Source organism: Lepidochelys kempii, chromosome 12, assembly GCF_965140265.1.
Source record: "Lepidochelys kempii isolate rLepKem1 chromosome 12, rLepKem1.hap2, whole genome shotgun sequence".
In the NCBI taxonomy this organism is placed as follows: Eukaryota; Metazoa; Chordata; order Testudines; family Cheloniidae; genus Lepidochelys; species Lepidochelys kempii.
In genome coordinates, this window is record NC_133267.1 from 3,103,659 (window position 1) to 3,120,413 (window position 16,755).

At 55.7% G+C, this 16,755-nt stretch overlaps 1 protein-coding gene across 1 annotated transcript in view; it reads left to right on the forward strand.

Annotated features, from left to right (window-relative positions):
• Positions 1-16,755, forward strand: part of HYDIN (HYDIN axonemal central pair apparatus protein) — a 427,037-nt gene that overhangs the window by 326,108 nt on the left and 84,174 nt on the right. Inside the window, exons 43-47 of the mRNA XM_073307159.1 lie at positions 8,306-8,489; positions 10,588-10,729; positions 11,959-12,127; positions 13,871-14,545; positions 15,894-16,109. Coding sequence (XP_073163260.1) covers positions 8,306-8,489; positions 10,588-10,729; positions 11,959-12,127; positions 13,871-14,545; positions 15,894-16,109 — 1,386 coding nt within the window. The remainder of the gene's footprint in view (positions 1-8,305; positions 8,490-10,587; positions 10,730-11,958; positions 12,128-13,870; positions 14,546-15,893; positions 16,110-16,755) is intronic.

Below are 16,755 nucleotides of genomic sequence, written 5' to 3' on the forward strand. Positions count from 1 at the left end.
GAGGGAGAAGGAGGGAGCGGGCTGCTGCTCCCGCCGCTGATACTGCTGCTGTTAGGCCCTGGGCTCTCCCTGCTGCTGCTCCAGCTGCTCCCCTGGCTAGGCTAGGCCCCGCTCCCCCCCCCCGTTCTCTGCTACCTGGTTGCTGGCTGGCTGCTGGACCCCCCCACCCTCGGGTGCTGCTACTGCTCCAACTGCAGCCCCTTGGGGGGGGGCTGCTGGCCCGCTCCCCAGAGGGGGGGAGTGAGGGACCCCAGCCCCAGCTGTTGCTGCTGTGAACACCACCACCACCTCCTGAGGGGTCCTTTCTGCCTGCCTGGACCACCGCCTGGAGTTCCTGGAGCTGCTGCTGCAGCTGCCTGGAGCTGCTGCAGCCCCGAGGAGGAGAAGAAGGGGACCATCTACCAGTGGGGGAGCACCTGGAGACTCTGCAGACCACCGTGGAGGGGCCTTTGGAACTGAGTAACTTTCGAACTGTGCTCTTGTGGCGGGGGTCTTGACTGTGTTTGCAGGGACACAGGGGTGTGGCGTGGAGCTGCCCCCCCGATCCATCTGTGTCATTCCCCCCCCCAGCCCCTACCACCGCTGCCCCCTCCACCTCCCCCACTGGCTGTTTACCATCTGCCTCAGCTCCTGCCTCTGGACTCCGCTGCTTGCTTGGCTTCCCACGCCCCGATTCCACCCTTCGGGCCAGAAGCAGCAGCCAGCCCCACTGACTCTGTGCAAGCACACGTGGGTGCCCCCCCCGGACTGCCCACCCCACAGCTTTTCCTGCCCCGCCCGTTTTCCCTCCGCAGCCTTTGTTTGTTTGCCCCGCCCCAGCCTCTGAAGCTAGCCCCTTGGTTTCCCTGCCCTAACTCCAGCCCGCTCAGCCCCTTGCTCCGTGCGCCCATGCCCCCTCCCGTGCACTTGTGCCACTCCCCATTTGAGCTTAAACCCTCTTCACTGCCCCCCCAATGCTGTTGTATCCCCCTCCCCCAGTGCAGCTAGAGGAGCCGGAATTCCACCCCACGTCGGCGACAGACCCCTAACCCCTGTTTTGTGTCCCCCCCCCCGTCCAGCCCTCCCTTCTTGGCGCCCTCCTCCCCTGCCTGCAGCCTAGCGGGGAGGAGTGGTCGACCTGCTTCCCCTGTTCCCTCCTCCTTCTGGTGTCTCCCCTTCCCGCCCTGCTCATGATGGCGGGGGACGAGAGCTGCCCCTCCCCCGCCTGCCCCTCTGTCACCCCCCAAGCCTCGACCTCCGCTGCCGAACCACCTGCCGCCGCCCCTGCTGGGGCACCAGCAACGGCGGGCACCGGGGTGACCTCTGCTGCTGCCACGTCCCTCCCCCCCTCAGATTCGGGGGGAGCCCCCCCCAGCCGGCGGGAAGGGCCAGGATAAGAAGAAGGGGAAGGGCCCCGCCAAAACGACCAGGCCCTCCATGGCAGGGGCTGCCCCCACTGCCGCGGCCCCACCACCGGCCGTGGCGTCCCTCCCCGCTGTTCCCCCCACCAGCTCTGCGGGTGCCCCTCCCCCGGCCCCCAGGGCGTACGCCCAGGTGGCAGCAGCCCCCCCATCTGCCACTCCGTCATCTCTCCCGCCCACCGCCTCCGCGACCAGCTATAGTGGCCAGGGCCCCTTCCCCACCATGACCAGGAAGCACGGCGTCCGTTGCCTCCTGGTGCCCGCCTCGCCCCACGTAGAGCCCTACGTGCGGGCGTTGGCGAGGGTGGTGGGGCCCATGGCCATTGTGGCGGCCTCCAAAATGTACGGCAAGATCGTCTTCTTCTTCGCATTGGAGGCTGCTGCCCAGGAGACGGTGGAGAGGGGCCTGGCGGTGGGGCGGGTGTTCGTCCCCCTGGAGCCGCTGGAGGACCTGGGCGTCCGCCTGGTCCTGACCTCTGTCCCTCCCTTTCTTCCCATTGCCGCCCTGTTACCCGTCCTCTCCACCCTGGGGAAACCCATCTCTGTCATCAGCCCTCTCCCACTGGGCTGCAAGGATCCCGCCCTCCGTCACGTCCTCTCGTTCCGCCGGCAGGTGCAGCTTCAACTGCCGCCGGCGGTGCGTGAGGGAGAGGTGCTCGAGGGGTCCTTCCTGGTCCCCTACCAGGGGGCCCGTTACCGCGTGCATTACTCCACGGGGGGGCCCAGTGCTACCTCTGCCGGGCGATGGGGCACGTCCGGAGGGACTGCCCCTTGGCCCAGCAAGGAGGGGCATCTGGGACCCCCGAGTCCCCGGCAGGGCACTGGCCCCGTCATCACTGGCGCCCCTGGCTGCCCGGTGCCCAAAGCCGCCCCTCCTCCTTCCCAGTCCACCACTGCTCCCGCTCGGGCCCAAGGAGCAGCTCCCCCAGTACGCCAGACAAGCGGGAGAGCCCCACCCCCGCTGCTTGCAATCTGGCGGGGCCCTGTCGAGGAGGGTGCGGCAGGGTCCCTGCCGGGCATGGGAGAGGTCCTGCCCCAGGGGGAATCTTCCCTCCCTCGTGCTGCCCCACCGTTACCCCCCGAGTCCCTGAGCCATCGCCTCTGCCCCCTGACACGACCCCTGCTAGCCAGCCCCCCGATGATGCCATGGAGGGCTGGGCCCTGGTCCGGGGCAAGCGGAAGGCTCGAGCTCCGCTCCCCTCATCCGATGCGGAGGCCCCCCGGAAGACCAGGAAGGGGGGCATTGATGCCGAGCCTTCCGCTTTGCCCACGGGTGTGTTCCATCCACCGGTGCCGGCTGGGGAAGACGTGGCAGCACCGGAAGGCAGTATCTCCCCTCCACGGGAGTCCCTCCTCTCTGAGGCCCGCGAGGGAGCCCCTCCTGCCTTGGTACCATCTGAAACCTCTGTGAGCCGCGAGGCGACCGTCGCATCGGGTGCCGGTGGGGAGAACCCCGGGGTGGCGGAAAGCAATCTCACCTCCATATATGAGGAGATCGAGGCCCTAGGTCTGACCCTAGTCACCCAGGGGGAGGACAACCCTATGCCAGCAGGCCTCGATCTGGGCGACCTCACTCCAGGCCCCCTTTTCCCATGCTCCCTCCCCCTAACCATTGCTTCCGCTCCCACCACCGAGGAGCCCCTGGACTCCTCCATCAACCCGGCTGCAGAAGGCACCCCGCTGACGGCGACCGAGCCTGTTCAGGCGACAGCCAGTGCCACGCGGCCGGGACCCAAGCCACCAGGGGCACCCCTCGTTGGTGTGGAGCAATCAACCTCCTTCCCGGACAGGGGCCCTACAGAAGATAGTCTACCTCCTGATGCCGTGGCTGCCAAACCCACCATAAAGCCTGTGCCTGGCATTGCTGAGAGCCCCCTCCCCACCCCGCCAACCCTTGAGCTTGACTGGGAAGTGCCACTGCCCAGTTGCTTGGCTTCTGGAGCCCAGAATCTCACCTCTGCCCCTGCCCCTGGCTCTGCCCCTGATGCTGACCCTATCCCTATCCCCTCCACCTCCCGTGATGTTATTGCCTCCCCTGGGGCTGTCTCCTTCTCCTTTCCAGCAGATGACCCCCAGGGAGCGGCCTTTATGTTTCCCTGTCCCGACCCACTAGCGGTTGCTATCTTCCCTCCGCTGCCCCCTATTGCCCCAGGATTAGAGGCGGGCCATGTGGTGCCAGCCCATCAGGCGCCCAGTCAGGGGTCCGCACCCTGCCTGGGCGGGCCACGGGGCTGTACCAAGGGCCCCGTCGGGATGACCAGGAGACAGTAAACCTACCCCCCCATTGGCTGCGAGAGGAGCTGCGGGAGTTTTTAGAAGACGTCCATGGCTCCCGCAACAAGGTACAGCTGGCTCTCCAGCGATGGGGAGACTTTCATCAGATCCTCCGGGCCGCAAGGGCCCTTATGGGGGAGGGTAAAAGGACTGGGAAGCAGGCCGCTGCAGCCTACCAGCGGGTCCGTGGCTTCCATGACTTGTTGCTCACATATGGAGTAGGTCACGGTTTGCTGCGTGGCCCAATGGGGGCTGCGAGCATCCCTGCCAGCGAGGATCCCCCCCAGCCCTCCTCATGGCTCCACTCATCTTCGCAACATTGAACACCAGGGGCTGTAGGATGGCTCTCCGCTGGTCCCAGGGGTTCTCCTTCCTTCAGGAGGGTGGGTACTCTGTGGTCTTCCTGCGGGAGACGCATACGGATCCGGCCGCCGAAGACAGCTGGCGGCTGGACTGGGGGGACAGGGTCTACTTTAGCCATCTCACAGTTCATACAGCTGGAGTGGCGACCCTCTTCTCCCCCAACCTACGGCCCGAGGTGCTGGGGGTTGCCGAGGCTGTGCCAGGCCACCTGCTGCACCTCCGGGTCCGTATGGAGGGGCTCATGGTCAACCTCGTTAACATCTATGCCCCGACATCGGGCCCGGAACAGCTGCAATTCTATCAGCAGGCATCCGCCTTCCTCAGCACCTTGGAGCCTCACGAGTGCCTGGTCCTGGGCGGGGACTTCAACACCACCCTCGAGGAGCGGGACCACTCAGGGACCGAGCAGTGCCCGGCTGCCGCGGACACCACCCGGATGAACACCGCTCCCTGGTGGACATCTGGCACGACCACCACCCGGATGACATTTCCACGTTCACCTTTGTCCGGGTGGAGGCCCATCGGTCGCGCCACTCCCGGTTGGACCGCATTTATTTATCATGCTTCCACATTTCATGAGCCCACTCCTCCAGCATCCAGCCGCTCCCATTCTCTGACCATCATTTAGCCACCGTGACGGCCTCCCTCTGCGCGGAGAGGCCGGGACCGGCCTATTGGCATTTCAACAACAGCTTGTTGGAGGATCTGGGCTTCATGATGTCCTTCCGGGAGTTCTGGCTGGCCTGGCGAAGGCAGCGGTGTGCCTTTCCCTCGGCGTGGCAGTGGTGAGAGCTGGGGAAGGTGCACGCCTGGCTCTTCTGCCGTGACTACACCCGGGGCGCCAGCCGACGGAGGGATGCGGCGATAGGGCAGTTGGAACGGGAGGTCTTAGAGCTGGAGAGGCGTCTGGCTGCCAGCCCCGAGGATCCGCCCCTCTGTGGAGCGTGCCGGGAGAAGCGGGAGGAGCTCCGGGCCCTCGAAGATCATCGGGCCCGAGGTGCCTTTGTTCGATCCCGCATCGTCTCCTTCAGGAGGTGGATTGCGGCTCCTGCTTCTTCTACGCCCTGGAGAAAAGGAGGGGGGCCAAGAAACACGTCACCTGCCTTCTGGCAGAAGACGGCACCCCCCTCACGGATCCAGTGGAGATGTGCGGGAGGGTGAGAGCCTTCTACCAAGCCTTTTCTCCCTGGATCTGACCGATCCTAACGCTTGCAGAGTGCTCTGGGGGGAGCTCCCTATGGTCAGCACGGGCGACTGAGACTGGCTAGAGCTGCCTCTCACTCTGGCTGAGTTCTCGGAAGCCCTCCGCCGCATGCCCACCAATAAATCTCCGGGCATAGACGGGCTGACCGTGGAGTTGTACTACGTGTTCTGGGATGTCCTCGGCCCAGACCTAGTCACCGTCTGGGCCGAGTCTTTGCAGAGCGGGGTTCTTCCTCTTTTGTGCAGGTGAGCCGTGCTCCCCTTATTGCCGAAGAAGGGGGACCTCCGCGATTTACGAAATTGGCGTCCCGTCTCGCTCCTTAGCACGGACTACAAAATCGTAGTGAAAGCAATCTCGCTGTGGCTAGGGTCCGTGATGGCGGACGTGATCCACCCAGACCAGACCTATACTGTCCCGGGTCGCAGCATTTTTGACAACCTATTTCTAGTCCAAGACCTTTTGGAACTCGGGCGTAGAGACGGTCTGTCGTTCGCCCGCCTGTCTCTCGATCAGGAGAAGACGTTCGATAGAGTAGACCATGGGTACCTCCTGAGTACTCTGCAGGCGTTTGGATTCGGACCTCAGTTTGTGGGTTTTCTCCGGATGCTGTACGCCTCCGCAGAGTGTCTGGTCAGGCTCAACTGAACCCTGCCCAAACCAGTCAGCTTCGGGTGAGGAGTACGGCAGGGGTGCCCCCTCTCGGGCTAGCTGTATGCTCTGGCGATCGAGCCCTTCCTCTGTTTCCTCCGCAGGAGGTTGACAGGGTTGGTGCTGCGGGAGCCGGAGCTGCTGCTGGTTCTGTTGGCGTATGCTGGCGATGTGCTCCTTGTGGTCCAGGACCCAGGGCGTCTTGCCGTGGGTGGAGGCTTGCCAGGCCATCTAATCGGCAGCCTCCTCCGCTCAGGTCAACTGGGTCAAGAGCTCTGGCCTGGTGGTCAGGGACGGCTCGCAGGCAAGCTCCCTCCCACCCACGCTTCAGGCCATCTGGTGGAGTGTGGGTCCGCTGCTCTATCTCGGCGTTTACCTTTCTGCCACACACCCCTCTCCACCGGAGACTGGCACAATTTAGAGGGCAGGGTGATAGAGCGGCTCCAGAAATGTACAGGACTACTACGGTGCCTCTCCCTTAGAGGGAGAGCACTGGTGCTTAATCAACTCGTCCTGTCCATGCTCTGGTACCGGCTCAACACCCTGGTCCCGGCCCTGGGTTTCCTGGCCAACCTCCGGACATTGATTCTGGAGTTCTTCTGGTCAAGACTGCACTGGGTCCTTGCAGGGGTTCTCCATCTACCCCTGGAGGACGGAGGGCAAGGCCTGAAGTGTCTGCACACTCAGGTCCATATCTTCCGCCTCCAGGCCCTGCAGAGGCTCCTTTATGGTGCAGGTAGTCCGGCGTGGAGCATACTGGCGCACGCCTTCCTGTGCCACTTCCGAGGGCTCCGATACGACCGGCAGCTCCTTTAACTCCATCTGAGAGGTCTTCCATGAGACCTCTCTGGGCTGCCGGTCTTCTACCAGGACCTCCTCCGGACCTGGAAACTGCTTTCAATGACCAGGTCCATGGTGGCCACCGAGGGGGCAGATCTCCTCGCCCAGCCCCTGCTACACAACCCCCAGCTCCGTGTGCAGGTGGCGGAGTCCCCCTCGGTGCACCAGAGGTTGGTCCTGGCAGAAGTCACAAGAGTCGGAGACCTCCTGGACCTCCTGGACTCGCTCAGCGCATGGGGCTCTCCAGACCTCATACTCCCCAGCGCGTATTTCAGAAGGTGAGGGCCGCTTTGCCACCCGCTGCTCAGGTTTACCTCGACCGGGTCCTGCACGAGGGCGCACCTTGCCCACCCTCCACCCCAGGCCCGCAGGACCTTTCCATCGGGCCCCTACCCTGTGGACCCAACCAACCCCCCTGCCCCTTCACCGTGAGCCGGCTGCACAAGCTGCAGCCGGTCTGCCTCCAGACCGTGCCAAGGAAACATCTATACACGCTTGTGCTCCACACCCTTCACGTCCTCACCCTCGCATCCCGCCCTGATACAAAATGGCGGGACCTCCTGCCACCTTTGGAGGGTGAGCAGACCCGGTGGGCCAGCCTGTATTCCACCTTGGTCCCGAAGCCTGCCGGGGATATCAGTTGGCGGCTCTTTCATGGAGCTGTGAGCACAGGCGTCTTCTTGGCACGGTTCACCCCTATACCAGACACCTGCCCCTTTTGTGGCATGAGGGAAACCCTGGCACACATATACTTGGAGTGTGCCAGGCTGCAGCCCCTATTCCGGCTCCTCACGAATATTTTATTACGTTTTTGGTTACACTTTTCTCCTCACCTTTTTATTTATGCACTCCCTAACGTGGCCCCACAAAGTCATGGGACCTCCTGGTCAACCTCCTGCTGGCCCTGGCTAAAATTGTCATCTATAAAACCAGAGTGAGGAGGTTGGCCGATGGAGGCCTATTTCCGATCCTCGGTCCATTCACGTATCTGGGCAGAGTTCCTCTGGGTGGCGTCCACTGACTCCCTTGACGCCTTTGAGGAGCAGTGGGCGCTGTCCAGGGTTCTCTGCTCGGTGTCCCAGTCCAGTTCCCTTCCTTGGACCACACTTCTGTCCCTGTTATTTCATTAGTTGTCTCCCATACTCATTTGGTGTCCAGGTCCTGTAGATCCCCCTCTTAGGCTGTTCCCAATAGGAACACTTTCCTGTAGCCATCTGGCCTGACCCTGTCACATAAGGCAATGGAGAGACAAGCCAGGGCAGTAAGGGGCATAGACAGAGAAATATGTAGAGAAAAGAAAAACAGGTGCAGATGTGCTGTTGATCTGCTCTAGCTCAACCAGAAATTTTGAACTTGATGGCAGAGTCACTGGGTGAGCTTCTCTGGCCTGTGCTGTGCAGGAGATCAGAGGAGATTATCAGAGTGGTCCCTTCAGGCCTTAGAATCTGTGACTATTTCAGACATTTGGGGATACTGCTTGCTAATATGTTTTTACATCAGAGCAGTTTTATTTGCTGAGGAGAATACTGTATACCCATTAGGATGGATTTATGCCCTTTGTGTTCCACATTCACAGCTGAGTGACTGCTATCGGGGAGTGGTGTTTGATGGACTAGAGACACTCTTTGCCCGCAGTATGCCTTCTGCTCTCCTTTGCCTGCTCAAAGCGATCAACAACCGGCGTTACATCTACATGGTGAACCTGTTCCAGGATTATGCTGCCATGAAGGCTAGGGAGAAGGCCAAGAAAGAGCAGGAAGGTGAGAAGGATTCTTCTGTGAACCCCCTGACACTCACACCTCTAACATGTCTGTGTGTCTGTCTAGACATTTCTAATAGTGGCTGTCAGCAAACTGGGGGTGGGGGGAAAGTTTTCCACCTCAGAAAATTTTGACCAAAACAAAAAAAAATTGTTTTCATCTGCATTTTCAACAGAAAATTTTGATTGGCGGCGGGGGGGTGTGTGAAAATTCAGATACCAAAATATTTCAATTTGGAAGTGTTACCGTGGTGCCTCATGGGAGTTGTAGCTAAGGTATCTCGTGCTCCCATTCTCCTTTCTAGGCTAGGGTCCCTGTCAGAGTTCATCTCCCATGATGCATCACAATCTCTCCTTTTGGAGACAGGAGGCAGTGCACCCTGGATGTGGTGCATAATGGAAGATGTAGTCCAGTTCAGGATCCTGTCCCTTAAAGACAAATGGGGACACAAGGTAACCAAGCTACAACTCCCATGAAGCACTGTGACAGAATATACAAGAGGTTTTTCGCAGGAGTGGGTGGCTGAGATTCTGTGGCCTGTGTTGTGCAGGAGGTCGGACTAGATGATCATAATGGTCCCTTCTGACCTTAATATCTACGAATCTATGAATCCATGTTCAGACATTTTGGGTTTTTGACAAAAATTGACTTTTCCTGCAGAAAGCAGACGCTTTTCTCAGAATGTTTTGTTTAGTCCTAAACCCAGTTTTCCATTGAACAGAAATTTTTCGACCAGCCCTAATTTCTAGAGTGCCTATCACCATATCTAGGCAGCAATACAAGCTAACAACCAGGATTCCCCTTTTGGTCATTTCACACAGTTACTGCAGCTTTTCACACCTGTATTCACATGATTTTAAATAGCACTTGAAAGGGTGTTTTATCCTTGGGCATAGACACAGAAGGGGTACAGCTTTGTTTGAAAGAAAAAATCGAGCTTCATCGGTGGAAGACTGTCCTGGCAGCTGGTGGCAGATGCTGGGCAGTCACTGCCAGGCAGCCCATGGGCAGAGCAGCGCAGGCCTGGCTGAGAGACTGGCAGGGAAACAGGGTGTAGGTGGACTGTTTTTAGGGGTGTATTCTCAGAGCCTCCTAGGGTGCTGGGGACACCAGCAGTAGAAGTGGGAAAGAGAAAGTCTCATAGAAGAGATCGGCACAGTCCAGGTGCCTGGGATGAATCTGAGCTCTAGCTCTGGGGTAACTATGCAGCTTGCATCAGGATCATCAAGTAGATCTGACTCTCTTATGGATTCTTTGGGTTCCTGCTGTCCCATGGGACATTCACATAGTTACGTGAGTAAAAACTGCTGCCCTCCCTCCCTTAGCACCTGTAGTTTTAGAGCCAAAGCTGCCCCGGGATCCAGCTTCACAATGCACAAAATACAGTGCGGCCAGCAATGTAGGACTCACAGGATCTGTCTACACTGCAGTGCAAGCCCAGGGCTGGCAGAATTCAAGTCAGCAGACCCAGGGTTTGTTAACCTAGAGCTTGAGCAGCTACACCCATTTGTAACCCCAAGGTAGGAATTGTTTAACCCTAGGCCCCAGCCTGGGGCTCCAGCGTCTACACTGCATTATGCGGGCTCCGTCCAGCCACCCAACTCCCGGACTTCCTAGCGCTCTCCTAAAACGTGGCCGCTCGTGGAGCAGTGTGGGGAAACTTGACAGTCCAGAGGTCACAGAGAGTTGACCCATGGGATTGTGGGATACTATTGGCAGATTCTCAGAGCACGAGTCCAGTGGGGCTGCATCTATGCTGCAAAGCAAGAGGGCTTGAACCCTAGGTCCCAGCTTGACTCAGGCTCAGACCCTCCACCCCCATGGTGTCCTGGGAGTCTGGGTCTGAGCCCTGGTTTAGTATGATTTGTGCGTGGACGGAAGGGGGGTAAAGTCTGAGTTCAAGCTCTGGGCTTACAATGCAGTGTATATGTACGCCCCCCCCCCCCCAGCACCTAACTCAGTGCCTGCTAATCGGAGCAAGGACACACACCTTTGTGTGACCCTGGGGCACAGCACAAGCTGGCTCCGGAAGAGGGCCTGTCCTGAGCACTGAGCTATGATTTCAGCTGGTGCATTTCTCTGTTTGGCTGCATGACAGAACAGGAACAGAAAGACGCCATTGCGAGGGAAAAGGCTCGTCTGCAGGAGATGGATGAGGAAGAGTACGATGCTCTCACTGAGGAGCAGAAAATTCAGTTTGATAGCGAACTGCTCCAAGCGCTACGGGAGCGGAAGAAGAGGTGTGTGAACTGTCCCTGGACAGCCGCCTGGGAGTGCTACTCCACCCTCCACGTGGGACACTTCTGTGCTTGCCTGTTGTTTCTTTTCCTGCGCCATGCACTGACACTACCTGCTTTTCAGTTGGTTTGTCTGGTTTTACCAAGTAGGAGTCATGGTTCTGAGTGGGGGTGAGTGGGATGGCGGGGAGAGTAGCTCAGAAAAAACAGCAGGAAGTTCTGTTTCTCCTCAGTGGTTCAGGAAGTGGGAGGAGTAGCTCACAAGAGGTGATGGAGCCTCTGCTCTCACATAGTAGGAGACTCGTAAGGCCCAAATGACTCTCCTGCTTTTACCCATTGTGTAGGTTGTTGGCCAGAGGATAGCGTGCTGGATGGGGACTCGGGAGACCTGAATTTTAGTCTTGGCTAGGCTGCTGGGTAACCTTGGCAAGTGACTTCCCCTCTCTGTGCCTCAGTTTCCCCATCTGTAAAATAGGGATAATGATACTGACCTTCCTGTGTAAAGCACTTTGAGACCGGCTGATGAAAAGTGCTGGATAAAACTATGTATTATTGTGCTTTAATAATCCTAAATTAAGGACAACACTGAAAATTCAACTGTAACTCTTCTAGAGACACAGAGAGCTCCTCCTATTCCTTGAAAATCACATATGAACTATATTGGCTCAGTTTCACTGTTCTTTTCACAGTAGAGAAGTCCCTACAATGCTATTTGCATAGTACCCCTCTCATTGACTTAATATGCGTAGTGACACTGGCCATAAATATTAACTGTAGCCAAAGGGGTGTGACATAGAGAATTAGGTTCTGATTCAGGTAATCATCCTTATTCAGTAGGGACGCTTATGCATCTGCTTAACTTTAAGCATGTATTTAAATCAGTGGGACTCAGGGTCATGCTTAAAGTTAGGTACATACTTGAGTGCTTTCCTCAGTTGAGGCCAAATTTTGTTTTCCCAAAAAGAAGAAGAAAAATCAATGTGTTTGTTTTTAAATTGACATGAGCTCAGTTATATATTGTGTGGACTTCCAAGTGAATGGCTGCATTATTGACCTGGAAGCTCTGCAGACTACAGGAGGTGAGACTAGATGATCTGATGGTCTCTTCTGGCCTGAGAATCTATGGAGCAAGGCCTCAAGTTCAGACTGGTGTTCTAAGAGCCTAGATTTCCTAGGGCTGCGGCAGAGCTGAGAGTTTATGATGAGTGAGTTTTCTGTCTGCTTTACTGAAGGGAGCTGGAGAAGTTGGCTCGAGAGCTCGAGGAAAAGAAGCACCAGCAGGAACTGGAGCGTTTGCGAGAAGAGGAAGAGATGAGGAAGAAGACCAAGCGGTGGAAGAAGGATTCTGGAAAAGAGAAAGATGAGGCCTTGGGAAAGAAAAGCCAGCTGGGAGGCAAACAGGTATGTGGTTGGGCTAATAAAGATGTTTAACTCTGTCTCTGCACTGACCCTGTCATGTGACACAAGCCAGCACCACAGCAGCTGGAGGTTCAATCGCATGTAATTTGCTAGGCCAGGGAATCCGTAGCTCATGATGAATATATTACATGGATCTGTTCTTGAAGGCTGTTGGGAAACTTGAGCTCATGCACCGCACTGTGCTCTCTGTCAGTGCGTTTCCCAGTTGAAGCATAGGACCCCTGGTCTCTGTAGACCACACTGAGTTCTAGTTCATTTCCAGGTGCAATTGCTCTGGTTGGTTTTGACGTAGAAAGTGCATGTGCTTTTAGTCCCTGGTATGTTGGAGCTGACCTTTTCTGCTCATTTTGCATGGTGACATCTGATCTGCTGTTCGTGACAAGCCATAGATTCATACAGCTTTGGGCTGGAAGCACTGGACTGTGCTCAGCTTCCCGCCATGGTCTGACAGGGTGTCGGAGTTCCCTCCCCACTCTGAACTCTGGGGTACAGATGTGGGGACCCCATGAAAGATCCCCTAAGTTTATTTCTACCAGCTTAGGTTAAAAACTTCCCCAAGGCACAAATTCTTCCTTGTTTTTGGACGGTGTTGCTGCCACCATCAAGTGAGTTAGACAAAGATTCAGGAAAAGGACCACTTGGAGTTCCTGTTTCCCTAAAATAGCCCCCCAAACCCCTTGTCCCCCTTTCCTGGGGAGGCTTGAGAATAATATACCAACCAAATAGGTAAACAAGGTGAGCACAGACCGGACCCTTGAGTTTTTAGGACACTAAAAACCAATCAGATTCTTAAAAGCAGAACTTTATTATAAAGAAAAAAGTAAAAGAAGCGCCTCTGTAAAATCAGGATGGAAGGTAATTTTACAGGGTAATAAATAGATTTAAAACACAGAGGATTCCCCTCTAGGCAAAACTTTAAAGTTACAAAACACAGGAATAAACCTCCCTCTTAGCTTAGGGAAAATTCACAAGCTAAAACAAAAGATAATCTAACGCATTTCCTTGCTTTACTTACAATTTTTGTAATCTTAGATGCTTATTTCAGGTAGGGTTTTAGGAGAGGTTATTTCCCTGCCTGGTCCCTCTCTCTGTCCCAAGAGAGCACAACAAAGAGAGCACAAATTTGAAAGGATCTTCTTCCCTTATTGGTCCTTTTGGTCAGGTGCCAACAAGGTTATTTGAGCTTTTAACCCCTTGCAGGTAAAGGAGGGATTTTATGCTACCCTTAGCTGTATGTTTATGAGACAGGGCCAGAATCACTTTCCATTCAGGATATGCTGCCAGGTCTGTATATTCACTAGAGCCCGATTGTCAGAGGTGCTGGGCACACACTCGTCACATTGACTTAATTGAAGTCTCCTGCAGGAGAGAGTAATTTTGTCAGAAACCTGGGCTTGTCCAAACCACTACCCTCATTGCTGGCATCTCGAACTCAGACACAGGAGAAAGCAGTAGCCTTCCCATTAAGAGATGCTGAGGATATCATTATGCAGGGGATGCAATAGCCCTTGCACACTTGTTGTGGGAAGGTTCTGTATCAAATAAGCTAGATTGGAATCTCTTCGGCACAGTGCCCAAATCTTTGTTCTGTGTCTTTGCCGTGCCTAGCACAATGAAGTCCTGGTCCATGCCCATGACTCCTAGGCGCTACGGTAATACAAATAATAAGCTATGAGTTAGTACTTAAACATGTTCCCTTCCTTTTCCATAATCCTGATCTTATAGGGTGCCAGTATCTCCACCGTCAATAGGTCAGACCTCAGGCTGAATGAAGGGGTGGAGAGGAAAGTGTCTATGAGAGAGCGTCCAGATTCTGTGGCATGTGAGAAGGAGGACAAGAAAAAGCGGAGCAAACTCATTTTGCCAGACATCCTGCCACTAGGGCTGATGCCACCCTCCATCCCAGAGCAGGAGGAAATGGAAAAGGAGGTGGTAAGTGACAGTGAGAAGAACTTGACACAGAGGTTTAAAGTCTATGAGGCTGCGCAGAGGGAAATTGTCCAGATTCTGTCACTCTGGGACCGGGTGCAGGGTGTCCAACTGCCGCCCCCAGGCCTTGAGGAGACCCAGCATGAAGCAGAAGATCAGCGTCAGGCTCCATCTGGCCGCAAGGGCCGGAAGGACAGGGAAAGGGAGCGTCAGGAAAGACTGGAGAAGGAGAGAGCCGAGAGAGAACGGCTGGAAAAGGAGAGAGCTGAGAAGGAGCGCCTGGAAAAGCTAAAGGCACTGGAGGACTCTAAGGTGTCTGGGCTGGAGGGAGAAGGGGAAGAAGGAGCAGACAAAGACCAGGATGGAAAGAAAGACGTGGGGGTGCCATGCTTGGACTTCCAGGTGCTGAACTCGGAGGACTCCAGTGGGAAGAGGATCTTGGAGAGTGGCAAGCTGCCAGAAGTCGAACAGGTAAAACCACTGTCTCACATGGTGAGCAAGAGCATGTGTTCCTGGGCTCTGGAGCGCTCTCTCAGCCTAGGGTTGCAGTGGCAAAGCTCTAACGCGTGGCTATTCGTTACACACAGTAGCCTCCAGGCTCTGAAACTGGAGGCTCAGTTTTGCAAGGTTCTAATCACCTGCTGGGAGTTGAGGGAGCTCAGCATCTTGCCGGATTGAGCCTAGTGAGGATTGGGCAAATCACATAGCCTCTTTCTGCCTTGGTTGCCCTCGCTTGGGGGTGCTGATTCCCGCTATTAATAAAGTTTCAGTGCTGCGTGTCTGAGAAGCACCTCAGACTGAATAAGTACTAAGTGGTGTTATCCAGTATTATCCCCATCTTTGTTCTTCCACTTTCATTTTTTTCCCTCCTCTTTCTATTTCTCCTTTTTATTCTCCTGCCATCCTCTTTCCTTGTGTTTCTCTACTTTCTCTCCTCTCCTCTTCTCTGGTCCTGCCATCCTGGCTCCTCCTTTCTAATGGAATTATCAGCACCACAGAGTTAGCTGCAAATGGCACAAGAGCCAGGCGGATCATGGGGCCACAGTGCTGAGCTCTGTAACTCTTCTCAGGGTAACTGACTATGCGAAAGATTTCTTCCCAGAGTCATGCAGGAAGGATTTCCACAGGCTGGCAATGCTCTGGGCCTTTTCCACTACACTTATGCAGCGAACCCACTGTCACACCTGTCTCCTGGGCAGCAGTTTAACACTCCATTCCTCTCTGTAGAGGAAAGAGTTGGAGGTTAATGATTAAGGCTATGATTTAGTCATGGGTATTTTTAGTAAAAGTCATGGACAGGTCACGGGCAATAAACAGAAAGATCTGGCCCCGATCTGACCATGACTTGTACTATATTAATATGCCCGACTAAACCTTAGGTGCTCTGGAAGGGCTCCCACCGCTGCTGCTCTGATGTGGGGGCTCTGGCATGCCACCGCTGCCGCTCAGGGTGGAGGGCGGCCTGGGGCACCACTGCTGATGCCCCGGGGTGTGGGGCTACTCGGGGCCCTACCGCTGCTGCTCAGGATCGGGGGTGGCTCCGGGCAGAGGGCAGCTCAGAGTCCTGCTGCTGCTGGAGGGGGGCGGCCCGGGTACCGCTGCTGCTCCTGGACTGCTGCTCCGGGGGAGCACCCGGGACCAGCTGCCTGGGGCCACCTGAGCAGCTGAGGCGGCCCTGGGATCAGCCACATGGGCCACTGCAGAAAACAGAGGTCCGAGAAAGTCATGGAATCCATGACTTCCGTGACCTCTGTGAAAGTCTCACAGCCTTATTAATGATGAATGAGGCATTAATGAAAGGCTTTCTCTCATGGCTTAGATCCTGGATGGCTTGGGGCTCGGTCCCTCAGGGCCACCCATCCCTCCGACCGCCTTTTTCTCCGTGATTCCCTACCCAGAGAAGCGGATGGCTCCTGTGGCAGGAGAAGCTCTCAAGCACTTCACCTTCGTTGTGCCCGAAGATATGAATATGGATGAGGAAAAGAAGGATGCAGAGGGCAGTGCAGATGCTTCTGTCGCTGTCTCTGTGGTGAAGGTACAGGGCTAAGTGGAAATGTTGCTTTGCTGCCTTTTGCAGAAGGTCCCGCGGTGATGGGAATGATCATGCTGGTGAGCTGCAACACCTGACCATAAAATGAAATTAGCAGCGGAGAAATGACATGTCCCTGTGTCTAGGAAGATTTGGACTGACATCAGTCTCTAACCATATGCTGTGTTTGTACAGTGCATTGCACAATGCGGTCCTGCTCCCTGACTGGGGTCCTGGGTGTTGTGGTAATGCAATTAATAAATAATAGTAAACCTTAAGGCTGACATTTTCTGAAAGGTGTGTGTACTTGTGCACCTGATTTGCACACACTGTTACCAGGACTTCACACACAGCTGACCCGTGGCACTTCCAACTGGTCAGTTCCACAGGCAGTGTTCCTGATCCCTTGTAGAGTCATGGTAGTTGCACGTGTAGATTAGATGCACAGTTGGATGTGAACATGTTTGTGAACATGTTCGCCATGCTGTTTCCTACCCACTGCCCCTGACATTGCTAACTTCTAAAGAACAACAGCTCCCTTGTTTGCTTTGAGGGTTAGTGTTGACTTGTGAACCTGAACTTGGGCCTTAGCTGATTTAAAAACAAAACAAAACCCTCTTTTCAATTTTCCTTTAAATAAAGAACCATTTTC